At 44.5% G+C, this 27759-nt stretch overlaps 1 protein-coding gene across 1 annotated transcript in view; it reads left to right on the forward strand.

Annotated features, from left to right (window-relative positions):
- The first annotated feature begins 1836 nt into the window (after positions 1-1836).
- Positions 1837-27759, forward strand: part of SLC35F4 (solute carrier family 35 member F4) — a 107054-nt gene continuing 81131 nt past the window's right edge. Inside the window, exon 1 of the mRNA XM_057373241.1 lies at positions 1837-1992. Coding sequence (XP_057229224.1) covers positions 1890-1992 — 103 coding nt within the window. The 5' untranslated portion in view covers positions 1837-1889. The remainder of the gene's footprint in view (positions 1993-27759) is intronic.

The raw sequence follows: 27759 nt of genomic DNA on the forward strand, positions 1-27759 counted from the left end.
AACTGCCCTTAGTATTACCCAGCAGCAGGGCAARAGACAAGAAATCAAGATCAAAAGGGTATTTAATATTGCAAGTACATTTCTATATCTGCATCCACACACCAGAAAACCTTGATCTTCAAAGCACTGTACAAACACTAACCAGCTAATGACTCCCTCAGCAAAGCCACAGCAACGGCTATTTTTAATACATCTATTATTTGTTTGTGCTCATAAAAGGCAGTTTTGTGCCATCAGCTTATTTAGCCAAGCACAGAGCGGAGGAAAACGAATGTGAGCAGAGGAGGAAGCAAAGGATATGGAATGTCTTGACTGGGTTCTCCATGTACCAGTTAATGAAAATGGCTGGATCATAAAAGAGTAAGTGGAAAAAAAAGAAAAAAAAAGGAAAAGAAAAAGGAAAAAAAAAAAGTAAAAAAAGTCAGTTGGTTACTGGATAGAAATACATTTTAAAGGAAAAAAGGTTCATTGCTAATGGTCCTTTTACTCTAGCAGAGAGAAGCATGGCAAGGACCAGCAGCACGAAAAGTCAAGTAATTCAAAGCCTAATTGTTGCCAGAGACAGAATTAGCTTCTAGAATGAGTAACAAAGCCAAACGGTGAATTTGTCACCTCTTTTTTTTTCAAGTGCAGGGAAGGATTTTGTGGGCCTCGTATGAAGAGATGTTAGAGCAGGTGCACAGCCTGTCTGGGTAGCTCAGGGCAGATATTCCTTCTCCTCCCCTCAACTGTCCCACAGTGTGGGATGGCAGAGCTGCCACCACTGAGGCAGAGTTTCCAAGTGACACAGAGAGAGACAGAGAGAGACAGAGACAGAGAGAGACAGGGGCTCCTCTGGAGGGATGTGACAAAAGTGACGGATCAAGGGCTGGAGTTCCTCTGCTATGGGGACAGGCTGGGAGAGCGGGGACTGTTCAGCCTGGGGAGGGGAAGCCGATGGAAAGACTTCAAAGCCCCTTCCAGGGCCAAAAGGGACTGAAAGAGAGCCTGGCAGGGACTTTGGATAAGGGCCTGGAGTGACAGAACAAAGGGGAATGGCTTCACACTGCCAGRRAGCAGGGTTAGATGGRAYATTGGGAAGAAATTCTTAACTRYGAAGGTGGKGAGGCCCTGGCACAGKKTGCYCAGAGAAGATCCCTGGAAGTGCCCAAGGCCAGGTTGGATGGATCCCTTGGAGGGATATCCACCCAGGGATAGTGGAAAGTGTCCCTGCCTGTGGGAGGGGGTTGGAATTGGATGAGCTTTGAGGTTCTTCCCAAACCCCAACCATTCTATGGACAGCACGGAGTGGTGAAACCTTGTCCCCTCAGAGTCCGAATGAAAGGATTGTCCCCTTCCTCTCGCACCTGTGTTCAGCCCTGGGAAGGACAGCTATGAGGACCTGGACCTGAAGCTCTGCGGTTCAGGATCCGATTCCCACAGCAAACCCCAACTCCCGGTGCGTGCCCATGGCGGGGTAACCGCTCCCGGCTCCGGAGCCCTCAGAGGTTTCGAGAGGGGACATCGTGACAGCGGCGCTCCTTTACTCACACACAGCGGCCGAGCCGAGAGAGGAGAGTGCCGGAGGCAGGATCCGAACCTGAGCTCCACCTGCGGCCCGGAGCCGCCGCTCCTGCCTTCCTTCCTTCCTCCCTTGCCGTGCCCAGAGGGCGGGGGCCGCGCTGCGGAGCCCGTCCTGCACCAGGCGGCGGAGGCAGAGCGAGCGCCCCGCCGGCACCGCGAGCTGCGGCGGCCGCGCTCCTCCTCCTCCTTCTCCTTCTCCTCCTCCTCCTCCTCATTCTCTTCTCCTTCCTCCTCCTCCTCCTCCTCCTCCTCCTGCCGCTGCTGCTCCTGCCCTGCCGGCTGCGCTCTCCGTCCCGCCCGGCCGCCCCGCGCGGCTCCTTCCCTCTATGGATGGGAAGGCAGCACCCAACGGCGTGGCCACCATCGAGGACAGGATCCTGCGCATCACCGGCTACTATGGATATTACCCGGGATACTCCAGCCAGAAAAGTAAGGCTCCCTCCCGCCTCTCCCGGCCCTTCGGGGGGTATGTGTGTGTCGGCAGAGCCCTGAGGGTGCCGTGTTCCCCTCAAGTGCTGCCCCATCCCTCGGGGTGAGCGTGTGGGGACAGGGCGCGGGGTGCCCGCGGTGCCCCGAGGGGACGCGGCGGCTCTGCGGCTGGAGACGGGGGCGGCGGCGCTTGGACGCGGAACTTCGCGGCTCGGAGCCTCTCAATGCTGGCGTTTTGGGATGAATTTTTAATTTCCAACCCTCCCTCCCCCATCCTCGCCTGTGTGGGGGCTTTACTCGCCGCCTGCCCCGCGCCCGCCGCACCGGGAAAGTTTCGGTGCTGGTGGGTCCCCCCGGGCCGGCGCTTCAGCTCCTGAATTATTCATCTTCCTCTCGAAACTAAGGAGATTTTTCCAGAAAAGTGGGGACTTGTCGACGATGGGGAGTTCCTTCGTACCGCTTTAATACGAGACACTTGTGGTTTAGGGGGCTGGTGTTTGTTTGGGGTATTTCTTTTTGTGTGTGCGTGTTTCTATTCRTTTATTTCCCTTCAACGCAGAAGGAGAAATCAAAGCAGGTGATCCTTGAAGAAATTCCCTATTTTTTTTTTTTTTTCATTTGAAGTTTTGAATTAGGAKCAGTGGGTTTCTAGCAGCTGGGAGAACCTTAGTGGGTTTCGCTGGAATTCTGGCGGTCCCAACACTCTGTTTGACAGGGAAAGTTTGGCTAATGGGAGAAATGATTAATTTTTACCACCAAGGAAATTTGTGCAATCAGGTTTTATTGTATTAGTAGTTGCCTTGCAGTTGGCAAAGCTATGACATGTCATAGCTTGACAAATAGAAGAGGAATTGAGGCCAAGTGAGGGGCAAAATAAAGGAAAAGCAAGAAGCTTACTTGGGTGAGGTGAGCTCTGAGGAGCAGACTTTCTTCTGCATATTCCCCTTGGAATATTCTGCTTTCCAGAACAGACAGTGCCATACTCTCCAGCTCCAATGCAATAATAAACCAAAACACAATTAATAAACTGCTAATATCTGAAAAGACACATCTGTGGGCTTTTTATGATGGCAGAAAGTCATGTATTGAAGCCACTTAATAAATAAAAATTCCTGTGTATAATAGTCAGCTGAAAATATCCAGCAGTCAAGCCCAGTGGTTTTATCCAGCTGCTATTTGTGGCATGCTGACAGCATGGCAGGTGTTGTGGGCATTTCTTTGGGGAGGTCAGTTGGTTTTTCTGTGGTCAGAGGAGTTGGGAAGAAGCTCAGAACAATCTGTAGGTGTGGCTGTATGTCGGTCCAGGCACCAGTTAAGTCTGAGCCAGGTGGGACCTGTGTCCCAAATTCTGCAGTGGCTCCAGAGTATCTCCACAGTGRGATTTACCAGAGAAGGGTGATAATTCTGGTTTAATAGTTTGTTGCAAGTTTGCTTCAGTGGCAGAATGCAATTTTTTCAGTCTGCAGCAACACTCCCACTCTCTATGAAGCTATAGATCTGCATCCAGTGTTGCCAATCCCAGTGCTCTGTGTGGTGCAGTGGGAATGCCAGGAGATCATTGCCTGGACAGACAAAAACTCAGTCCAGGACCAGCTTCTGCAGATGCTACAAACTGCATCTGCTTAAAATGAAAAAAAAAAAACAAAAAAAACAAAAAACCATGCCAGGAGAGGCCAAGGCTTTTAGAAGTGCTGACTCCTGGGATTTTATTGCAAATCTCCTGGCCTTTTGTGCCTTTATGGCTGGGTGCTGAGGCAGAACAAAAGTGGTCAGTAGCTCAGGTTTTGCTGTTTGAAGAAAGTAAGCCAAATTTGTATTGTCATGTTTAAAGAGGAAAACTGCAAGTTTGTAACCCAGAGGTATCCCAATACCTAAATGCTCTTGGGTTAATGAAAGGCATGAACCCTTTCTAAGCTGCAAATGCTTTTCAAAGCAGTCTCCTAAGTTTTGGAACCATCATCGTTATTTTTGGAGTGCTTGCAGTTGGCTGATGACTGCTTTATCCTCGTGGCTGTGTGGTTTGGGTTTATAAAGTACTTCAGTGCTTCCACAAAGATGTTCTGGCCTTACCTGAGGTAAAACCAGGCATCCTTTGGGCATCATGAACATGGATCCTCTTGGCACTCACTGAGAGGAATTCTTGGATGTCCTGGCTTTCAGTTCTTACTCTGTTCCTATGTCTGGGCCAAAATATTGCCTTTGAGTGCTGCTGCTTCAAAGTTCTGTTGACTGACAGTTCTTGTCGTGGTTAATTGTTCGCTCAGATGCAGCACTGTAAGCATGCAAAGTGGGTAGTCTGCACACCTAATTATTAATGCATTTGGTATCTCAGTTTGTTTAGGTGAGGGCACGATTTTTGTCACTGCTATCCAAACTTGGTTTGAGTGCAGGTGGACAGTGGTGGTCCACAGTCTGCTCAGAATTCCAGTGTCTCAGAATTCCAGGTGGGTTKTGTCCATGCCATCCCCAGTGGCACAGAAGTCCTTTTCCTGTCATGTGCCCAAGGCTGTGGCACGTGCAGTCATCTGCTTGTGCGGTCACCTTGCTCCTGCCTGGCTCTGGAAGGTGCCTGAGSATGAGCTGTTGTCCCCAGGATGTTTTTCTGCTCTCAGCTTCTGAGCAGAGAGCTGGCCAGGCACCAGATGGGGACATTATTTGGGTGGTGACAGCTTGCTGATGGTCACCACCTTCTTGAGGCTCCTCTGTGTCCCCAGCCTGCAGTGCCCAGTTAAAGATGGAAAGATTTCACTGAGGGAAGCTGAAGGCAGCAGTGAGTGGCTGCTGCTCTGCTCATTCTTKGYGGGGGTTCCTGGAAGATGACAAGGRAAGCCCAAGGTTTTGTGAAWTGTGCTGGTGATTTGCATCCCTCCTTCAGTGGGTTGGTTTGTATTCCATGGTCTGACAGGAGATCATGCYGTGGTTTCTGTGTGTGAAGGCTGAGGGCTGCTCACAAATAGCTATGAAATCTGATGTTAAAGCACTGTGGTGTTCAGGAGCTGTTATCACAAAGAACTGCAGTATTTTCTACTGACTTGTGCCTCATTGTCTACATTTGTGTGCATTAACCTACTTCAGACTTGGGGTGTGCTTGTGATGATTCTTTTGGTAATTTTAAGCCAGGCACTTTTATCATTTTATTTATCCTTTAAAAAGTTGCTAGAGAAGGAAAATGCCTATTTTATTTCTCAGTAAATCATCTAATAAGCAGAAAAATATATTTTGGTCTGGTATTTACATCCATGTCTGCTACAAAAATCCTATATCCTGCCTGCTAAGTCACAGAACAAGATATGTTTTTTTCCCTGAGATGGAAAGGGCTCTTCCTGATCCCAGTCAGCTGGTACCTTAGGATGCCTGGCTTGATCCCTCACTTCTTGCATTTTAAATGTACAGACTRTGTGTGAGGTATCTGGATTTTGTGGGAATGAAGTGGGGCTGTGTCTTTCTTCCAGGCAATTTCTTTGGAATTCATAATTTCCAATGCATGGTGCTGTTGTAGATCCGATGCTCCCTCCTTTGACCTGGAACTGCAGATGATGCTCCCATCTAAGCTCCCCTTGGCTTTACATTTCCATGGGTGCAATTTCATTTGGTCTGATCCAACTTTTTCATCTACACGAACAGTGGGAGACGCTGTTCCCTGTCCTGACCTTTGCTGTAACTTTTCATTCTTCTCTGACTTTTCTGCTGGCAATACAATCACGTTTAGTCTCTCCAGGGTCAAGAGTATGTATGGGGTCTGTTTTTTTGTGGGTTTTGGTTTTTGTTTTTGTGTTTTTCTTTCTTTTTTCCCCCCCCCTTCTTTCCAACTGCCACCCCATCTGCCTTTCATCTCGGTATTGAAACCTTTTTTTACTTTCACACTACAAAGTTCCTCTCCTTCAAGTCTGTCCTAACACCTCTTCTGTGCCTTCCGCTGAATCAAAACTGCTCCAGTCAAAGTTTTTCTCTCCGATCTTCATCACCTTCACCAAGTCAAGTTTTCTGCCTGTGTATTGTCATTCTGAAGGAGCCCTTTCCACTATCCACAAAGTCTCATGTCTTGCAGGATGCTTTCAGCTGTGATTCCTCACATGGGCCATCACCTTCTCATTTTCACTGTGCTTGGAGAGCTTCTTCTAATACTCACTCGTGGCTGGAGGGTTTGATTCCCATGCCAGCAGGTTATGAACACCCATCTCCATGAGATACTTGCTAGACTCTCAAACCCGTTCCTTTGGACATCATCCCATGCTGATTCCATCTCCCCTGTTCCTCTCCTTCAGGCCTGACCTGAAACCTGGAGCTGTGGAAGCTGCTGGAAGCAGAAGGTGCTGTCACATGTGTGTGCAGCAGCAGGACAGTGACACTGGGCTCAYAGTGGGACACTGGGTGACCACCTCAGGTGGTGGTGGTGTCTGCCAGGGAGCTGGGGAGCCCTTGCAGCAGCGTGTGACCTTAGCAGTGCTTGGGGGAACGCTGAACCTGTCCTTGCCATGAGCACAGGGCCTGTCAGGAGCAGGTTCTGTGCTTTCTTAATCCCCTGGAGCAGCTCTAGGAGAGGTCTGTGGTTTAATTTGGCAGGTTCAGCCTCAAGTCAGCAATCTGAATTTAAGCACCTGCTTAAGTCTGAACTYGCTCTAAGCCACTGGGCTTTCACAATGTGTTCAGAGTTAAATCCGTGCTTAATTGCTTTGCCTTAGTAAGGCTGGGATTAAGGCATGCCGAGCCACATGGGTGTCTTGACAATTCACACTGAAAGGCTGTGGAGGGAAAAGCTACCCCTGAAACACTGGAGAGAATTTTCTCCTGGTTATCGCAGCAGCTGTGCCAGCAGCTCTGCTGCAGTACAAATCACATGGCAAACCCAGATCATCTCCGTGCTTACTGAGCACCCTGCCCTCCYGGTGGCTTGTCACTTCCAGCAGGAGGAACAAAGTCTCCGTCTGTTTATTGGAGGCACCCAGCTGCTTCTCCAGCAGTTCCCAGAGCCCTCGGGTTCTCCATGCAGAGCAGGCACGATGGGAGGCTGAGAAATGGGCACTAGAGGAAAGGGACTTCGGAGTTTTTGGTGGAGGAGGCTGGTTTCACTGAGCTGTGTTTGAGGGGTCTGGGAGGCAGGAAGCAGTGTCTGAGTCCATCTCTGTGTGAGTTGAAGTCTCAGGGCTGTGTTGGCTTGTACCAGTTGTGGCAGCTGTCCCTGTGCCACCTGACAGCATTTGGGTTRCAGGGACTCCAGATGCAGGGCTAGMCTGGAATGGGCTTTATTTTAAAGTACTGGAGAGGGATTTTCCATAGCAGGGCTATTCCCTAGGAGGGTGTGCTACGGTGGGGGCTGGATTACAATCTGCCAATTTAACAATTTCCCCCATCCCAGCTCTGGTGCCCAAGTGGATAGCATGGCACAGGGTGCAGTCCTGTTGTAGTTGCTTTTTCTCACAGACTTGTCCTTTTGTTTGGGTGCAAAAAATAATTATGGGTGTGTATCAGCACTGATTGCAGTAACTTACRAAGTGATTTCTTTCAGCAAAACAGATTTTATAAATACTCCTTTGCCGACTGATAYTGGCAAGGCCAGGTTTGTTTTGTTTAATGGAACAGGGCCAGGCTTTGTGTGGATTTCTGTTCATGCTGGAAGGCACAGCCTTGGCAGCCTTGCACTGGAACATGAGAATGTCCCCTCACCTGGGGACTCCAGTTGTTGTGGGAGTTGAGGGGTCTCATTAGCTGGGAGGAGAGAAAACTGCATCAGTCCTTAGGCCTTCCTTGGGACTGATTCATCCTTTTGGGGTTAAATCCCTGCAGAGATCAGCTGTGAAACTGGCACTGGGCATGGATACAGTTCTGGACATCTGTGGGCAGGAGGGGTGGATCCAGATTGGGATCACACCGTGATGAGCAGGGCAGGGAAGAGCACATCCTTGCAAGAGAGGACTGATATTCTGATACCCTAAACCAGGATGGGAGCAGGGCTGCTGCTCCAAACACATCTCAGGAGGATGAAGAAGGAAATGTAGGAAAGAAGAGTTATTTAAACTGAAACGGGATGTTGGCACGCAGGCAAATGGGTAGGAACARGCCATGAATAAATTAAGGCTGGAAATTAGCAGAAGGCTGAAATAAATGGGCAGAAATCTCGCAGAGTCTCATGTATTTAAATAAGAATTATTTCCCAAGCTTTAAAAATGCCTCATAAAGACGTCTGCCAAGATTTTGAGAAAAAATTACCCCTATTTGGCAGSGAAAATGGAGACAGTAAGATGGGGGGAGTGATGCTAATTTGCCAGAGGTTGCTCAGAACAAGCCATAAGTTTGATGGAGCGATCTCTGCCTCCTCTGGTGACTGCACAGCGAGCCTGGTGCTGCAGCTGGCGTGGTGCTAAAGGTGGTGGAGGTGCTCTCAATAACTTGGTAGCTTTTTGCATGTGCTCTCTGCCTGCTTTTGAGTTCCTCTGCCTTTCTGTGCTCACTCTCAGGTCACCACTGGTGTCCCCCAGGGCTCAGTGTTGGGCCCTGTCCTGTTTAATAACTTTATTGATGATTTGGGTGAGGGGACTGAGTGTGAGGCTCAGGGGGACTTTCTCACTCTCTGCAGTTCCCTGACAGGAGGGTGAAGCCCAGTGGGGGTCAGGCTCTGCTCCCAGGGAACAAGGATGAAGAAATGGCCTGAAGCTGCACCAGGGGAGGTTCAGGTTGGACCTCAGGAGGGATTTCTTCACGGAAAGAGTTGTTAAGCAATGGGATGGGCTGCCCCTGGAGGTGGTGAAGCTGCCCCTGGAGGTGGTGAAGCTGTGTGTTCAGGAAACAGCTGGACGTGGCACTCAGTGCTCTGTCCTGCTTGACAAGGTGGTCCCTGGTCACAGGTTGGACTCCATGATCTCAGATGTCTTTTCCAGCCTCAATGATTCTGTGATTGTTGTTGTCACAGAAAGGCTCCCTGGCTGCCCAGCCCTCTGGGTGAAGGATGGGATGGTGGCACAGCTCCCGGCCACCTCTTGCTTCACCTCACCTGCACCCCTTCACCTGAGGTAGCTTTAACATCACTCAGYGTGGCACCACCATGGCTGCGTGAAGCTGCACTTCCTTCTGTTCTTGCTTTGCCTGAAAAGTGTGGCTGCTGCAGGCAGCCCATGGGGAAATGGCCTGGACATTCCATGAGCTCCTCTCCTCTTTTTCCTTTTCACTGTCCATCCAGCACTCTCTCCCTGTCATTGCCTTCCCCATCTACTCAGGCAGGCAGCTGCAGGTTTGGTCTTGGTTCAATGTGGGAAAATGATATTCCAAAGTGACAGATGGTTCTGGCTGACTTTTATCCCTCCAGTGCTTGCATTCCTGTTTTTTAATAGTGGTTTTAAAGGTTTGCAATTATTTCTTCTGCACATTTGGAAACTGATGGGGTTTTTCTCAAATGCCTGCATGGGAATTCACCCATGAAAGTGAACTTACCGTTTGTGGAAGGATTGGTGGCAGGAATTTTTTCACATAAACTTGCTGCTGGATGATCACAGCAATGAATAATGAAAATGCCTGAAAAAAAAACCTCAGTGTCTCTTTGTGGCAAATGTGCATATAGGGTGGGGGGAACGAACAGCAGAGTGCTTAACTGACTGGTTAAATTATTCACCAAGTGGACCTGGCTCTACTTTGTGAGACTGAAAATCGTTTTTTCTTGTGGTGAGGTGAAGTGAGACTCCCTGGTGGCCGATGGTTTGGGCTGCCCTGTGCAGAGTGGCAGATTTCACTGCAGGGAGGTGGAAGCTGTCAGGTTATGCTGAGCTAATGCCCAGGGTATGGCTTTCACAGAGCTGTAAGTGAGAGCACCCCCGGCATTTCCAGTGCCAGCAGTAAATTTATTCCAAGGCGTGCAGGATGTGCTCAGGTGACAAGCTTTTGGAGTGTCTGCCTCACAAACACCTTCCTGTTAGTACTGAAATACATATTGATTCTTCCTAGACCTAGACCTGCATATGCTTTTGGTAAARTGGACTTGTCCTTTGCTGCATTCAGCTGGTCTGGGTCAGGGGTAGCAGAGTGAGAGAGGGAGAAAGGTGTCTCTGCTGATTTTTTTTTGTGGAGGCAAGGAAGAAGAAGATTTGCTCCTGTTCTGGGGTAAAGGAGAAGGTTTCAAGTTCAGGGTGGAATATTTCCTGCTGTTTCTGGCAATCTGAAATCTGTTCTATGTCTCAAAGCTGTCCAGTCTGTTTTGGCTGATACAAGAAGAGTTCCCATGCCTGTTTTGATTATTATTTAAATTTCTAACAGCATTTGGGTGACAAGAAGGGAGAGGCAAGCATCAGCATGGCAGTTCATGGGTCAGTAAAACTCCACCAAAGTAGGTCTGCCAGATCCACTTTTAGACCATCATAGTCCTCGTGGTGRAATCTCCATCCAGAGTGAGAAGGACACTGTAGCTTGAAGCCACCTGATGATTCTTCCAGTTTTATTCCCTCCTGCTTGCGTTGTGACCRGGAAGTGGCTGCTTGTGGCACTGAACTGATGGAGCAATTTCCTGCTGAAGCAATATCCAACACRGCTCCCTCTCTTCCTGAGGAGGCTCAGTCTTCTGGGGGACTTCTAGGGCCAACACACCTCTCTTATTAATAGGGTTGTTGGAAACTTCACTAAAAATACTTTGCTGCTGGGTACTAATTTGTCCTAGGATTGCTGGGAACACAACTCTGCAGGCCAATTCCAGCTAATGGGCAACACACACCTGAATGTCTGAGGACAGCACTGCTGCTGTGCCTGTGTAAGATAAGCATGAAACAAGGCTGGAATACCTGTTCTCTGTCAGGGAGAGAAAAGTGATCCCATTAGTCCTGATGGTGGGATTTATATTCTGCATCTCGAAGTGAGATGGCAGAGTTGTTATAAAGCAGTYGACAGCGCAGTCATTGCAACCCTTTTCTTTTACATATCTGAATCCTRGGGCTTTAAAATCCTTTCTTAGACAAAGCTTGGCATGTGGAGTGTGCAGCCCTGGAATTGTGTGGGTGCAGATTGGGGTTTTTCTCTGCAGTGCCAGAAATAACCTGTTGTGTGATACGTTACAGGGGCTAGGATTTGTAGCAGCTTGTGTGCAAGTGGGATGCTTCAAAGTGCTTCACCAGAGGAAATTCTTCAATGCTGACACCATGGATAGMAGAAAAGTGAACTCTTTGTGGTGTTTCTGCACCATGGTTTGGACTTCTACCTGAGGAGGATTGGTTCTRTGTGTGAAAAAGCTTTTACTCAATGCTTGGTATTCAGGGAGGCTGCTGACACAAAGACYGGGTGGAAAATGATGAATTTAGCATTTACCAGGGATGTATTTGATGAAGTTTCCCAATTTCCTATTAAAGTTTTTTTCTTTCCGGGATGGGATGGAATAGGAAAAAAAACAGTGAAGAACTAGATAAAAAGAAAAACTAAATTTTTCAAGAACATTTCTGCTGTGGAAAAAGGATGGAGGTCTGAAATGTAACTAAAGAAGTGCCACATTTCCCATGCATTGGAAAACAAGCCTCGGAGGAAGGAGCAAAAGGCATTTTTCAGCTGAAAGGCTGGGTTGAGCTGTTGTTGGTGTGCTGAGCCATRTGTGTCCTGTCGAGGTGATTCATCCCTACAAGCCCTGCCTTCTGTCCCTCTTCTTAGGGGGCCCTTTGGCAGCGGGCATGGATTTCTCTGTGCTTGTGCTCCACAAAACAGGGAGTGCTGGGCTGATYTCAGCGTGCAGGGAAGCGTACAACTGTCCTCTGACCTCCTCATGGAGCTGTGTGTCCAGGGACACTCACTCCAAAGGCCATCTGCTCTGGGATGCAGCCCTGGCTGGTTGTTCCAAGAGTCAGGAATTGTAAATGCTTCACCCATAAATGATCTGCGGCAGGGGAAAGCAGTGAGGAGGCTGCTTAGCTGGGCTTTCCAAGGCAGTTTGTTTCAGTGCTGGAAAGGAGGTTAATTAGATCAAATGAGGGCAGCTCTATTTCTAGCTGGGGTCTGTGTAGTGTTTTTGTGTACTTCTGCTTTGAACTGAATCCAGAGCAACCGTTTTGAGCATCCTGGTAGAGACAGGGGACCCCAGCTGTGGGTTTTGGAGAAGCCATCCTGAACAAAAGGTGCCTGCATTTGGGCAGAATCCAGAGAACTTCCTTAAACTTTTTTTTCATACTGTGCACAGGTACGGCAGTGACTCCTTTGAGAACTAAAGGTTCTTAAGCAGACCTGGAAATCCCACTGGAGAGCATGCATGAAGCTGCTCTCAGATTTTTTGTGCCTGACTTGTAGAGCCACTTCCTTGAAAATGTGTACCTTAATTATTATTGGTATAAAATATTTAAACAGTTCAGTGAAAGTTTCACAGCACTTTGTGGAGATAAGAGATTCATTATGGTTTATTGCATTAAGGAGGCAAAGAAATGGGTGGTGCAGCTTGCAGATTTGCTCTGTTTAGGGGAATGTTTTTCGTTTAGTTGCAGACACAATTTAAGCCCTTTTAAAAATGCTTTTCTGATGAAGACAGCTTTGGAGAGCAGCATCAAGGTTCTGATCATGTTCAGTGCCTTTTTTCTTCCTCTCTGTGGTGAAGCAGTGTGTTACCTGGAAAATGATCACCTTAGGGCAGGACAATCCTCTGGTGCTTTAATGACTGCCCTTCCTGTGGATGATGGATGGTGTGGGGCTGTCTAAAGCGGGTAATCTCATTCTGTTCATGATCCCAAAGTTTTTCTGTTTCCCTACTTGGTACTGTGGACAGAAACTGTAGTTTAGAACAGCCCAAGTTGCCAAATATCCTCTTTGCACACAAAGACAGCATTCACAGGACTTCATTTGGGGGTCACAGCCTTCTCCTGTCACATTCAGATGTCTCTGAAAGCCAGCTGGAAAGCACAGTGCAGTTTGAACAGGCTCTGTAAATACTAGGTGTTCTGCTGCATTTGTGCTTTCCCTATGTATTTCGGTGACTTAATCCACTCTCCTTTCCCTTTTCATCCTATCATCAGCCTTCCTTCTCTCCCTGTGTCTGGTATTAGACTGGGCTGGTTGAAGGAATGATCTGAAAAGAAATATATTTGGTGCCTTTGATGTGCAAAGCCTTTCTTTTTCTTTATAGGTTATGAACAAAAATTGTGTCTATGTATTCCCAAACTGAAGAATGCATGATTGCTGTTCCCAGCCTTCCTCTGAGAACAGGCTTTGACATCATTCATACTCTATAATTCATGGTATTTTTGTGGCAGTCTGTTAAGGTTTGCAAGAGAGTGAAAGGGATTATTTAGAAAAGCAAGAATTGTCCTGTGCCTTCTGGTAGGTCCGTGACCGAGCAGGTTCCTGTCTTTGGTGCTGTTGGGTCTCTCTTTTACCACAGAATAATTTTTCCTGCTCTTTGGAGTTGCTACTGGGTGTCTCTTTTATCACAGATTCATTTTTTCAAGGATGATGTTGTTTTCTTTAATGTAAGCACTTGCTCCTTGTCAAACACATCCTCGTATGCCCCGTTAGGACTTTGCGCCTCGTTCCGGGGTGTTTTAAAAGCAGATTACAGAACGTCTTGTAACTCGTCAGCTGTTGATTTTTTTAACCTGGTTTCTTAAGGAAACAAGGCTTATGTGAACACCATCTCTCTCCCTCTACCCCCTCCCCCTGTAACTTTTGAATCTGTTGGCCAAACCCAAGTAAAATATCAGGAGTCAGAGAGTTTGAAAGACTCAAAGCCCTGATGGAACTGATAAAAACACGTGGTCAGACAGAAATAAGCGGATCTTGGTTCTTCCACAGTGGGAAAGCTGTGGGATTACCTCGCTTCTGGAGATGAGATGTGCTGCATGAAATTCTTGGGGATCTTATCAGAGACTCATCTAGTTAACATCCAGCTTCAGATGGTGGCCAGCAGGAGATGTGCAGGGAAGAAAATAATGGGAGTTCCTGGCATGCTTCTGTTTGCCTTTGGTCTGTGCTTTGGGAAGTTTGTGGTGTTTATTTATTTTAGTAGCTTTTAATGGGTGTGTCTTCCATGAGTTTGTAGGGGTGTGACTTTGTCCATTTTGCTGTTGTAGGATTTCTTTTCTCTGTTGCTGCTGGCTCTTTGGATATGGCTCTCTTGCTGAGGAATGAGGGTACCTCCCATGAAATCTTGGAGTCCTTAAGTCCACATCTCCCACCCCCGATGTATGTGGAGAGATGGGAGGAGAAAAAGAACAAAACGTTGGCCTGTTAACTGTGAACAAACACCCTGTGGAGCTAACACATGTTTTATTTCATAATTCCTTCCAGCATGAAGATAAGATACTATCCTGGGAGAAGAAAAATTGGCTTTGTACTGCTTGGCTGCTTCCTCAGGGTGTAGTGGGATGCCAGGAGCCTCACAGTGTACACCTGCCTTTGTTTGGGACTTGGAGATGGTGCAGTAAAAAACATAAAATGATTCCACAGGACATTTTCAGGTTTTGGTCTGAAATTCAATGAATAAAAGATTACTTTGCAGAGCCACGGCTATTGGTAAAGGTCTGTAGAGCATCTCAGGCAATGGTTGTGAACACGCTGCAGTTTTAAAAAATGGAGAGAATGGAGTTGTTTTATTATGGCTACAGAAAACGTTATCAAATATTCATGATGATCATCTCCTCTTATTTGAAATAATAAATCCAAGGTTAATTTTGTACTTGTAGAAAACTGGTGCCTGACTATTGGCCCCTTATTTCTTCACTAGTGTAATGTAATGATAATATTTAATATTTTATCTACTTTGCAAGGATGTTATTAGGCTCACAAGAACGTCCTAGTGCCCAGAGAAGGAAAACCAAGCCTTTCCCTATTTCTCCTGGAGGTTAGGGAGAGGCTTCTGCAGAATAATTTCAGAGCCAAGAAAGAAAACATTGTACTCAAGAGGGCTCATATAAGGCATAGAAGTTTGTCTGTTGATGAATTTAGTGCTCAGTGTAACTAAGATTTAAAACAGGCAATAAAGAAATGCCACCAGTTCTGTTTATTTTAAAGGCTAAGTCCTTAGGAATTATTTTTGTCACTCATGCCATCCATCGTGTTGCAAGTTGTGACATTTGTGACCTGTGTTGCAAATTAGAATTTGACATTGTGACGACTTCACTGAGCAAGGAAATATGCCCCAAGGGTTTATAAATAGGATTTAAAGCACATGTCCTATAGTTGCATTATTCTATATGTATATAGAATATATNGCTCTGGGATGCAGCCCTGGCTGGTTGTTCCAAGAGTCAGGAGTTGTAAATGCTTCACCCATAAATGCTCTGCGGCAGAGGAAAGCGGTGAGGAGGCTGCTTAGCTGGGCTTTCCAAGGCATCCTGTTTGTTTCAGTGCTGGAAAGGAGGTTAATTAGATCAAATGAGGGCAGCTCTATTTCTAGCTGGGGTGTGTGCAGTGTTTTAGTGCATTTCTGCTTTGAAGTGAATCCAGAGCAACCGTTTTGAGCATCCTGGTGGAGACAGGCGACCCCAGCTGTGGGTTTTGGAGACGCAATCCTGAACAAAAGGTGCCTGCATTTGGGCAGAATCCACAGAACTTCCTTAAACTTTGTTTTTCATACTGTGCACAGGTACGGCAGTGACTCCTTTGAGAACTAAAGGTTCTTAAGCAGACCTGGAAATCCCACTGGAGAGCATGCGTGAAGCTGCACTGCTCTCAGATTTTTTGTGCCTGACTTGTAGAGCCACTTCCTTGAAAATGTGTACCTTAATTATTATTGGTATAAAATATTTAAACAGTTCAGTGAAAGTTTCACAGCACTTTGTGGAGATAAGAGATTCATTATGGTTTATTGCATTAAGGAGGCAAAGAAATGGGTGGTGCAGCTTGCAGATTTGCTCTGTTTAGGGGAATGTTTTTCGTTTAGTTGCAGACACAATTTAAGCCCTTTTAAAAATGCTTTTCTGATGAAGACAGCTTTGGAGAGCAGCATCAAGGTTCTGATCATGTTCAGTGCCTTTTTTCTTCCTCTCTGTGGTGAAGCAGTGTGTTACCTGGAAAATGATCACCTTAGGGCAGGACAATCCTCTGGTGCTTTAATGACTGCCCTTCCTGTGGATGATGGATGGTGTGGGGCTGTCTAAAGCGGGTAATCTCATTCTGTTCATGATCCCAAAGTTTTTCTGTTTCCCTACTTGGTACTGTGGACAGAAACTGTAGTTTAGAACAGCCCAAGTTGCCAAATATCCTCTTTGCACACAAAGACAGCATTCACAGGACTTCATTTGGGGGTCACAGCCTTCTCCTGTCACATTCAGATGTCTCTGAAAGCCAGCTGGAAAGCACAGTGCAGTTTGAACAGGCTCTGTAAATACTAGGTGTTCTGCTGCATTTGTGCTTTCCCTATGTATTTCGGTGACTTAATCCACTCTCCTTTCCCTTTTCATCCTATCATCAGCCTTCCTTCTCTCCCTGTGTCTGGTATTAGACTGGGCTGGTTGAAGGAATGATCTGAAAAGAAATATATTTGGTGCCTTTGATGTGCAAAGCCTTTCTTTTTCTTTATAGGTTATGAACAAAAATTGTGTCTATGTATTCCCAAACTGAAGAATGCATGATTGCTGTTCCCAGCCTTCCTCTGAGAACAGGCTTTGACATCATTCATACTCTATAATTCATGGTATTTTTGTGGCAGTCTGTTAAGGTTTGCAAGAGAGTGAAAGGGATTATTTAGAAAAGCAAGAATTGTCCTGTGCCTTCTGGTAGGTCCGTGACCGAGCAGGTTCCTGTCTTTGGTGCTGTTGGGTCTCTCTTTTACCACAGAATAATTTTTCCTGCTCTTTGGAGTTGCTACTGGGTGTCTCTTTTATCACAGATTCATTTTTTCAAGGATGATGTTGTTTTCTTTAATGTAAGCACTTGCTCCTTGTCAAACACATCCTCGTATGCCCCGTTAGGACTTTGCGCCTCGTTCCGGGGTGTTTTAAAAGCAGATTACAGAACGTCTTGTAACTCGTCAGCTGTTGATTTTTTTAACCTGGTTTCTTAAGGAAACAAGGCTTATGTGAACACCATCTCTCTCCCTCTACCCCCTCCCCCTGTAACTTTTGAATCTGTTGGCCAAACCCAAGTAAAATATCAGGAGTCAGAGAGTTTGAAAGACTCAAAGCCCTGATGGAACTGATAAAAACACGTGGTCAGACAGAAATAAGCGGATCTTGGTTCTTCCACAGTGGGAAAGCTGTGGGATTACCTCGCTTCTGGAGATGAGATGTGCTGCATGAAATTCTTGGGGATCTTATCAGAGACTCATCTAGTTAACATCCAGCTTCAGATGGTGGCCAGCAGGAGATGTGCAGGGAAGAAAATAATGGGAGTTCCTGGCATGCTTCTGTTTGCCTTTGGTCTGTGCTTTGGGAAGTTTGTGGTGTTTATTTATTTTAGTAGCTTTTAATGGGTGTGTCTTCCATGAGTTTGTAGGGGTGTGACTTTGTCCATTTTGCTGTTGTAGGATTTCTTTTCTCTGTTGCTGCTGGCTCTTTGGATATGGCTCTCTTGCTGAGGAATGAGGGTACCTCCCATGAAATCTTGGAGTCCTTAAGTCCACATCTCCCACCCCCGATGTATGTGGAGAGATGGGAGGAGAAAAAGAACAAAACGTTGGCCTGTTAACTGTGAACAAACACCCTGTGGAGCTAACACATGTTTTATTTCATAATTCCTTCCAGCATGAAGATAAGATACTATCCTGGGAGAAGAAAAATTGGCTTTGTACTGCTTGGCTGCTTCCTCAGGGTGTAGTGGGATGCCAGGAGCCTCACAGTGTACACCTGCCTTTGTTTGGGACTTGGAGATGGTGCAGTAAAAAACATAAAATGATTCCACAGGACATTTTCAGGTTTTGGTCTGAAATTCAATGAATAAAAGATTACTTTGCAGAGCCACGGCTATTGGTAAAGGTCTGTAGAGCATCTCAGGCAATGGTTGTGAACACKCTGCAGTTTTAAAAAATGGAGAGAATGGAGTTGTTTTATTATGGCTACAGAAAACGTTATCAAATATTCATGATGATCATCTCCTCTTATTTGAAATAATAAATCCAAGGTTAATTTTGTACTTGTAGAAAACTGGTGCCTGACTATTGGCCCCTTATTTCTTCACTAGTGTAATGTAATGATAATATTTAATATTTTATCTACTTTGCAAGGATGTTATTAGGCTCACAAGAACGTCCTAGTGCCCAGAGAAGGAAAACCAAGCCTTTCCCTATTTCTCCTGGAGGTTAGGGAGAGGCTTCTGCAGAATAATTTCAGAGCCAAGAAAGAAAACATTGTACTCAAGAGGGCTCATATAAGGCATAGAAGTTTGTCTGTTGATGAATTTAGTGCTCAGTGTAACTAAGATTTAAAACAGGCAATAAAGAAATGCCACCAGTTCTGTTTATTTTAAAGGCTAAGTCCTTAGGAATTATTTTTGTCACTCATGCCATCCATCGTGTTGCAAGTTGTGACATTTGTGACCTGTGTTGCAAATTAGAATTTGACATTGTGACGACTTCACTGAGCAAGGAAATATGCCCCAAGGGTTTATAAATAGGATTTAAAGCACATGTCCTATAGTTGCATTATTCTATATGTATATAGAATATATRTATGTATAGAATATACATATATTCACATATGCTATATGTGTTTTTGTTATTTATTTACTTCCCCCCCCCAAAATGAATGCAAGTTTTTAACATCACCATGTGGCGACAACATGAAGCCTTTTTAGTCACTGCTGCTGTGCAAAGTATTGTAAAGTCTGACATCCCTTTGAARAACTCTTCTTAGCCACTGCTGCTATTTTTATTTTTGAGTTGCTCTCAGTAGAATATTTTTTATTTTGTCCTTGTGTGCCCTGAATTTTGGAAACATTTTCAGATCAGCTTATGCCAAATCAATTGAGGTCTTTTTCTCTCCCGTGTTTTCCCCACTCTTACTAACTTTTACTGGACTATGCCTTCGGAAATCTAGTTGAAAGTTTTTTTTCCTTGAACTCCAAGGAGTCTTTAGAGAAACATCTACCAGAAGCACTGACCTACAAAATCTATTAGACTCTTCCCACTGGTGTGAACCTCATTTATGTAATGCTGCTGGATGGGATGGCTCTGCTATGGAGATGAAATACAAAATTCAGTTTTGCTTTCATAGGTGCAAAGAAGTGGCTGATGCCAAAATGATGTTCAAGTGTTAAAGATTATGTGGAACTTGTCAGAGTAATATGGCAGAGAAAGGTGTCAGAAGCAAGGGAATTAATTGTCCAAGAGAGAAATGTTTCTTCCCTCCATTTGTCAGCAAAGCAGTAATTTCATGTAAAACTCCTCAGGTGGATCAATCTTACTGTAAAGACAGAAATGCAAACAGGTGATGGGGAGCACATCACTACATGACTTTATGGATTTTCATAAATTATTTGGTGRTCTTTTGAGGTTGGTGGTTACAGATATAACTAGCAACTTATTCACACTCTGTATTCTTTATAAATGTGCTAATAATGTGATGCAGTATCAGAAGTTTATGTCTTTGCCCTCTGAAAGATCTTCTGGGGTGGAGATGTAAAGGCATCTGCTCCATCAGAACATAAAAATGGAAGCAGCAGGGGAAGTAGAATGTCAAGTGCACAAAGTGGATCAGAGGAAAAGGGCAACCAGCCCATGAATTTGAACTTGCCCGGCATGGACTTGTGAGACAAGAAGAGAAAATTCTGAAATTTTTGTCTTCAGTTTTGGGGATTTTGTACATGGTGACATTTCACTCAGACTTTATCCCCACTGATGAATGAAGTTGAAGCACAGCAGAACCTATAATCTTCACTACTTCAGGGTATGAAGTGGCTAATATTATATCCAGCAGCTTGGATCTATTTGAGCAAGGAGCTGCTCGGAGCTGGAATAATTTGGAATGAAGCCTTCAGTGCAAATGTGGACCAAGTTTGACCTTTGCCTCAAGGCTGGTGAAAGGATGCCTTAATCCTTCTRCCCCAGCACCTATTTTTAATGCTATCCCCATTTGATTTTTGGGGAGAGGTTTTCTAATTCCCCTTGACTTGTTTGAAAGTCATCATCTTTATCTTTTTGAAGAGACATCTGAATCCCTTCAGTGCCRTCCCCCAGGGAGCCTTGGCATTTCTGAAGTGAGCTGGGGGATGTCTCCCAGACACAATTAATAAAGCTCCACATCATGAAGATTCAGGAGGAGCACACAGAATATTTATGCCTGCTCGTTTCCTGACCTTCCMTAATTGCCTCTGATTATTCTATTACAGCAGAACATTTTAAAGTAATTGTGGAGATCTGATGCAAGTGTGAAGCCACAAAGGCAGTCCTGAAACTTTGCAAAATCATGGACAGGCATCCAAATTGTGAGTCAGTCTGCCTTGATCTTCCTTCCCAAGTGGGATRTTTCCCAGGCTCAATAATGACATGTCCCTCCAATGAAGTTACATGGTACACATTCTGTGTAGTCATTCTTTCTGAAAACTTGATTCTTGTCTTTATTTTCTGAACTCTATGCAGCAGCCATCACTTTCCTTAAAATTTGGTTCCTCAGATTGGACCCAGGTCTTCAGTTGAGGTCTCACCTGCACAGCCTTGCAGAGAAGAATTACTTCACATCCTTAATGTACGATGGATTGTCCATTGTACGTCAGACCATTCTGTGTCTGAATTTTTGGCACCTGTATAAAAAGTGATGCAGCTTCAGCTTGGGGTTTCCACTAAACTCCCAGTCCTCTTCTAGAACACTGCAGTTGTTCTCTTAGCTGTGTTTGTAAAGCTGATTCTCCACTTTTGCAAGTAATTCTTTGTCTAGGTGGTTTCTCCATCTTTTTAAAATCATTCCAGTTCTTTCTTCAAAGTACCTGCAGCTTTCTTGTTTAATATAAATTTAGGCATAATGATTAAGCTCCCTATTATGGCAATAACAAATGTTTAAAGGATCCTCACTTAAAATCTTTTTTCCTGACTGTAACCCACTGATGGCAGCCCCAGGTTTGGCTCTTGAGCACTTTTCCTCCCAGTGAAATGGTTTCCCTGWCACGTTTGCTGGGCAGTGTCAGTGGCTGTGCTGGCGTCAGGATCTGTAATGTCTCCTGTCCTTCACCATTCACCAGCCTGTTATTCTGTCATGGAAGGAAATGACATTACTCTGATGGGATTTAGTCTCGAGGAACCTCTGACTGGCATTTTCCTGGTTTCCTTACATGTATCCTGTTTGATTACTTGGTCTGGTRTTTTGATGGGAACAGAGGACACAGRCTGCCCTTTACATCCCACTGCTCCTATTTATTTTCTATTCAATTCTGTATTTTTCCACTCTTTTCCAATTTYTTTCTTCAGCCTAGAGTTGTCAAAGATGCTTTGGCAACTTGCTGTAGAAAAAAGTGTCCCTCCAATGGCAGGGGGCTGGATCAAGATGATCTTTAAGGTCCTTTCCTATTGAACCCATTCTTTGTTTCTGTGAAGCTCCCTGTAACATTTTAAAGTTAAGTTTAAAAATTCCTTTGAGTTCCCAAAACTGAGACCAGTGCTTTTTATACCAGACCAAATTGTTGATGGRAAATGCATTGCAGAACTCCAGACAGGCTTTGGTTTGGTGCCACCTCCTTACTCTTCAGAATTTACTGCTTCACAGAACTGACTGCAAAGGCACCTTAAAGATACAGTATTTCATTGCTCCATTAAGAATTTAAAACATATATGTTAAGAGGAAATTCTGGTTTTCCCTTACATTTATGAGGAGATCAAGGCAGAAGCCAGGCAGATAAAGAGGCAAAAATTTTGGCCAAGTTATCAGTGACTTTGAAATGATCTTTGCAAGCACGTTAAAAGATACAGTATTTCATTGCTCCATTAAGAATTTAAAACGTATGTGTTAAGAGAAAATTCTGCTTTTCCCTTATGTTTATGAGGAGATCAAGGCAGAAGGCAGGCAGATAATGAGGCAAAAATTTGTGGCCAAGTTATCAGTGACTTTGWAACGATCTTTGCAACTTACTTTGTGATCTTTCTCTCCAGCATTTTGCCAGCGCTTGGGAAGTGAAGTCATGTCAGCATATTGCTCACAGATGGTGACATTGTTAGATGTGGTGTACGGCAAGCAAAGGCTCAGGTACYGTTTGGAGTTAGATTTAAATGCATTGGAAACATCACCCCGACCTTGGCACAGGTTGAAAAATGMACCAGCTTAACAAATTACAGGAGACAAAAGGAATTGGGAAGGAGAAAACTGTTTAAATAGCAGAAGGAGTGCGTTTCATGATCCCAGTAAAGAAGTTCTGTGTAGTACTGTGAGTGTTTGGGGAGATTGTTTGAGGTTGTCCAATCCAGGCCATCGTGCCTCCTCCTTTTTGGCCTGTAGCCTTGGGAATTGAAGAATATCCATTAAACAACAGATTGACCCAGCAGCCAAACATCTCCCATTTCATGAAATTGCTGCTGAGTTGGGCCAGGAGCTGCAGCTGTGTCCATGGGAGGTCTGAATGGTGAAGGGGCTGGATTGAATGCCTAGGCCAGGGCTGCAGATTCAGAATGATTTGTGATTAGGCTGTAAAGGACAGGAACAGGGAGCAGTGGCTCCTGGGGTGAGGTGAGATCAGGCTGATGGCAGATCTGCCCAGAAATGGTGGCTAGGAGGAAGTGTCTCCCATGGCCACTCWGGGAATTGTCCAACGAGATGAGCTCTTCATCCCTTGCCATGTACCAAGCTCCAAAWGGATAGGCCATGACCACACTGCTTTCTGAAAATTCATGAGAATTCTTTTTCAAGTTCCTAATCATCAGTGTGTCTCTTGTTAGTGTGACTCACTAATATTTTAAGGATTTTTTTTTCTCCCTAGTTCTTTATTAATGAAGTGCCACATTCTTGGCAGTGTAACTTTGGTTTAAGCTTCAAAATCCTCACACAATTCAAAGGGGGGTCACGACTCTTCTGTGYCCTGTCTCATTTTGCATTGTGTGGAGAAACTGCCTCAAATCAGCTGCCTGCCTACTTCAGTCTTCCCCAAAACCATCTATTTTTTTTCACTGAGTCCCAAAGCTTGAGTTTTACATGTTGGTGACAAACCCTTTGTGACTTTGGTGTCCTGGGAGATGGAAAAGAAGCTGATGAAAAGTRGAGTCTTGTCTGATACATGTCTTAGAGGGAGGCTGATTCACTGGCAGAATTGTCTGTGGGTTGGATATTCAGCTGTAAATCAGGTTCTAGAGCAGGAATCCTGACTCAGGCAAAACTCCTGACAGGAGTGGGAATGCTGCCTGCAGTCAGGGCTGCAGAAGTAGCCCTTGGTGTTTTTTTTCCCCTCTGCTGCATTTTGTCTTGTTTGCATCTGCTTGCAAATGGACTGTACTTGCTGGTGCATAAAGTGAGTTAATTTTGATCTTGGCCTGTGCTTATTTGCAGGTACTCCTCTATCAGCCTGTGCTTGTTCCTTTTGCCCTGTTCACTGAATATTTCTGCAGGTCTCACCTGCAGACTAGAAAGACTCAAGCTGGGAGAGCAGATCACTTGGGCACGCTCAGGTTCTGTCTGCTGCTTTGTGAAGTGTGTTATTTGAGTTCTTTGTGGCAAAACAAACAGCTGACTAATAACTTTAAACGTTATATACTATTTCAAAGCGATGGCAGCACTGTTAATTTACTGATCACAGGRAGACAGGACTGTTGTGTGAAATTAGAGAAGATTGTATCTTTGTTATTTTCTTTTATCTGAGAAAGCAAGAAAGCCTAGTCTATTAGTTTTTTTTCTAGAGCAGCAATATGTTCTTATCCTAAACATGCCATGTAACATAAATAATTAACCACAAGGATTAAAAATAGAAATAAATATAGGTTAGTAATCTTGTGTCTAGTTGAATCCTCTCTCTATTAAAAAAAACAGCATTACACCAGTGTATACCTTCTGTGAGCAAGATCAAAATTAGATCACTGAATATTTAGGTGCTCTGTGTTTGACAATTCTCATGTCTCGGTGCTTTTCAGAAGACTGCTGGAGTCTATTTATAGCACAGATTTTGAGCATCTGACACATAAGCTCCTGTGGACAGTCRGGTGAGTTTTTAGATGCAGAATACACAGAGTTTGCTCAAGTTGAAAATGCTTTTTTTAATATTTCCTTGTTAAGCTGTCACCTTCCCCTCCACGCTGGGAAATGTGGCCATTTGTGAGCTTGGGATCAGTCTGAAGTAACTGCTTATGAATAACTCCTTTACAGCAGGGGAATTTATTTCAGGTTCACGCTGATGTAACTGGGATCAGAGCCTTTGGATAAACAAACACTTCAGAAACACAGTTCGYTTTTAGAGTGCTTTGTGGTAACTTGGAATTTAAATTGCTTTTGAACAAAAATATTGTCTGCTGTCTGTACAGGACAAGGGGGAATGGTTTTAAACTTAAGAAACAAGAAAAATTTGGATGAAATTTTAGGGAGAAATTCTTTTCTCAGAGGGTGGTGAGGCCCTGGCACAGGTTGTCCAGAGAAGCTGTGGATGCTCCATCCCTGGAGGAGTTCAAGTCCAGGGTGGATGGGGTTTGGAGCAGCCTGGGATAGTGGAAGGTGTCCTTGACCATGAGAGAAGGACTGTAGTAGGATGATCTTTGAAATCCCTTCCAACGCAAACCATTCTGTGATTCTGTGAATTCTTGGGGACTTGCAGGTGAACATCTGGGGTGGCTAGTACAGGAAATGAAATTTATTTAGTATTTTTCCAGTTCTGTGGAATCATCTCTTAATGGTTTTACTCCTCATTAATCTGACACACATTAAAGAAAACATGACAAACATATAAATAAAAGCAAGCTCTACATTTTCTCCTCTATGGGATTTCCCTGCTTGTCTATTCAGGTCTAATTCATGCAGATATAATGCATCTGAATTTCCAAGTGTGTGTGGTTGGAAAGCATGTGAGAAAAGAAGTGTGTTAATACCAGAGCACCAGAATTTTTCTTTGAGTTATGAGGAATCCCTGGAGAATCAGGATAGTCTCTGGCTGAAGTTGGACTCAGTCTCTGGATTTTAGCAAGGGAACATGAAGTTTTGTGCCTGAAGCTTGCTGTGAGCTCAGATACTGTGCTTAGCTCCCAGCCTCCCATGCTTGGACAGAAATTGGTCACTTCCCGCTCAGGGGAAAGTCATTGCAAGCTCAAAGTGAGTATTTATAGATAGTAATCAATGGGAAAGGGAGGACAATTATTTTTAGTCATGTAAATGAGTAAATGCAAACTGTTTTGTAGTGTCCAGGCTCGTTCTGGTACTTCATCCTTGGTGTATTCTGAGGTCAGGCAGAGCTTGCCCATAACTCAGCTTCTTTTAGCACTTTTGACCATGGTTATGTGAWTTAGTTGACAGAATCTATCTCTGAATTAAGTTTTGATTTCACATTCTAAATATAAAAAGGTACCAGTCTTGATGAGAAATTCTGGTTATCTTTGCCACTGTAATTCATGAATAGCAGTGGGAATTATGAGAGATCTTTCCCCTGGTTTACCCCAGTGGAAACCCACAGTTTTTACTGGAATTGTTGGGGATTTGTCCTGATGCAACTGAGAAAACCTGGCCCAGATGTTGCCTGTTTTTTCCTAAACACATCTTATGTTTCAGTCAATGCATCTTGTCCCAGAGCACAAAATCATTAAAACAGAAACTTAAAAGCCTAGAAGACAATGCAGGTTGGCTAATTCTAAATTTTAATTTCACTGACCTTGAACAATACAAGTTTTTCTGTCATCCTTGTTTACTGTAGCTTTTCTTGTCCCTAATCCTCTTCAGTGGTTGTATGAGGGATACTCAGGGGATGTGGGCTTCCAGCTAAAGTTGGAATGGTGATGGATGTCATGGGAATGGAAAATCTCTGTCCACTGGGGTTTATCCTAAAGTCTGATCACACAGAATAAAAAAATCCAATAAAACCACCCCAAAACTGAGAAGTTTTGAAGTTTTTCTTTGGCTGTTCTGCCTTTGATCAGTCTAAATCCAGCCTTGTAAGARTGTTTCATCATACATTTTTGTCTGTTTTGCATACTGCATTGCACATCCATCCAGGATAAGAATAATGCCAGGATAACTGCAAGGATCCAGCTGTTTGTTTGTARTAGAAATTTTTCTTTGATACTGAATTAATTAGTTCTTAATGCGGATGAGACTGATTTATGCAAACACTTGGAAAGAAAGGACAGAGTGATGACAAAAAAAAATTAACTGGTTATGAAAGAATTAAAAAAGACAAAAAAATGGTTTATAGTTTTGCAACACAGCAAGGTTTTTTTCCAGCTCATATGGATTGTTTAGAAGTTTCATAAAGAGAACTGCATTCAGTTCATGCTGTCTGATTAGAAGTTTTGGCCTTTCCTATATTTCAGCTTGGTATGTTTGCCAAGCACTCTTATTACTTCAATCAATTTAAATTTGCAAGACTGATGATCCTGACAGAATCCATTGGCACATCATGTGATCCTGGAAGCTAAAAATACCATTCTCTATGGGGCTTGCTTATTTCATGCTTCAAAGCCTAAGAAATGTTCGTTTTAGGAGAGGGGGAAAAAAATAGAAGTTTGTGTGATACCAGTAACTTCTTGAAGGAAAAATACTCARTGCTTTTCATGGAATCTTTGGGATRTTTTGTTGCTGCAGTRGTGAGCTGCGAGTTGTTTTATAGAAGTGGCTGGGGATTCCAGCTGGAGATTGGGAGACAATGTCTGGATGCAGAAAATTGGGAGATGTCTGGATGCAGAAAATATCCCCTCTCTTGGGGCACGAGAGGGTGAGAACAGCAAGGAGGATGGGGCACAGTCCCAAAGCTGCCATCAGCAGGGACAGTAATGGCACCAGCTCTAATAKCTGTTTCCTTAGTCCACACTTCCAAACCTTGTATCTTCATTAATTAAATGATGTTTCCCTGCCCCAGATGTGATGGCTGAGAGAGAGAGCAACAAGAGTTGCACTGAGTCTGCCCTGAACTGTGACTTTTCATTTTRGAGAGTGTGTTTTAGAGTCCCTGTGAGGCCATCCAGATGTTTGCTTTGGCTCATTTTGGGGTCATCTGGTTCTACCATTCACTGTGTGTGTGTAAATGAATGCTGGTGAAATGCTTGAATTCTGTCTGTTGAAATCTCTGCAAATTGCCTGTAAATCTCTGAAATTGCTTTCCTGAGTATGATACAAAATGCCACTGAGAGCTTTCAAACCTGTCCTCGGTCTCAGCACTCACTCAGAGCTGAGGAACCTGAAGGAACTCCTTGCTCTGTGGGCTTGCTCTGTTTGTTGCATTAACCTTTGCTGCAGTYACATCTCCTGAGAACCTCTGAAGYTKTTCCTCAGSTGGAGGTTAAAAACAACAGTGAACYCCWACAGCTGATTTAAAAGGTTGAAAAAGTTMATGCCCTTGTCCTTCAAGTTACAGCTTGGGAGGTTTGTTTGGGGARTTTTTGGTGTTTTGKATTGAAGCAGGCTGYCCTCAGGAATGGCAGAAATTCCATCCTTGGCTTTCAAGGTTCAGCTGRTCTGATGTCAGCCTTGGTACCACTTGGAGTGAGAGGTTGGTGGGAAGGCAGGAAATGTCTCCAACATTCCTATGCCTGCCTTGCAGAATAGCTGCTTTTTTCCATGCCTGATTAACGAGCAGTGTTTAATTAATGCCCAGCACTCCGTGGGTTTCCAACAATATCACTGCTGTTGTTGAGACATGGTGTGTCTATGCTGTGATGTTTTGTCTTTTCCAATTTTCACCGGCTTCTCTCCGCACTGGGAGTTGGGCAGCAGGGCAGGAGAGATGTTACTTTATCCAGAATTTATTCTGGAGGTTTAGCTTTGGACCCGACTTCATGTGAGCACATCT

This window comes from Malurus melanocephalus, unplaced genomic scaffold (genome assembly GCF_030028575.1).
Source record: "Malurus melanocephalus ecotype Western Australia unplaced genomic scaffold, MMel_1.1 scaffold_190, whole genome shotgun sequence".
Lineage (NCBI taxonomy): Eukaryota > Metazoa > Chordata > Aves > Passeriformes > Maluridae > Malurus > Malurus melanocephalus.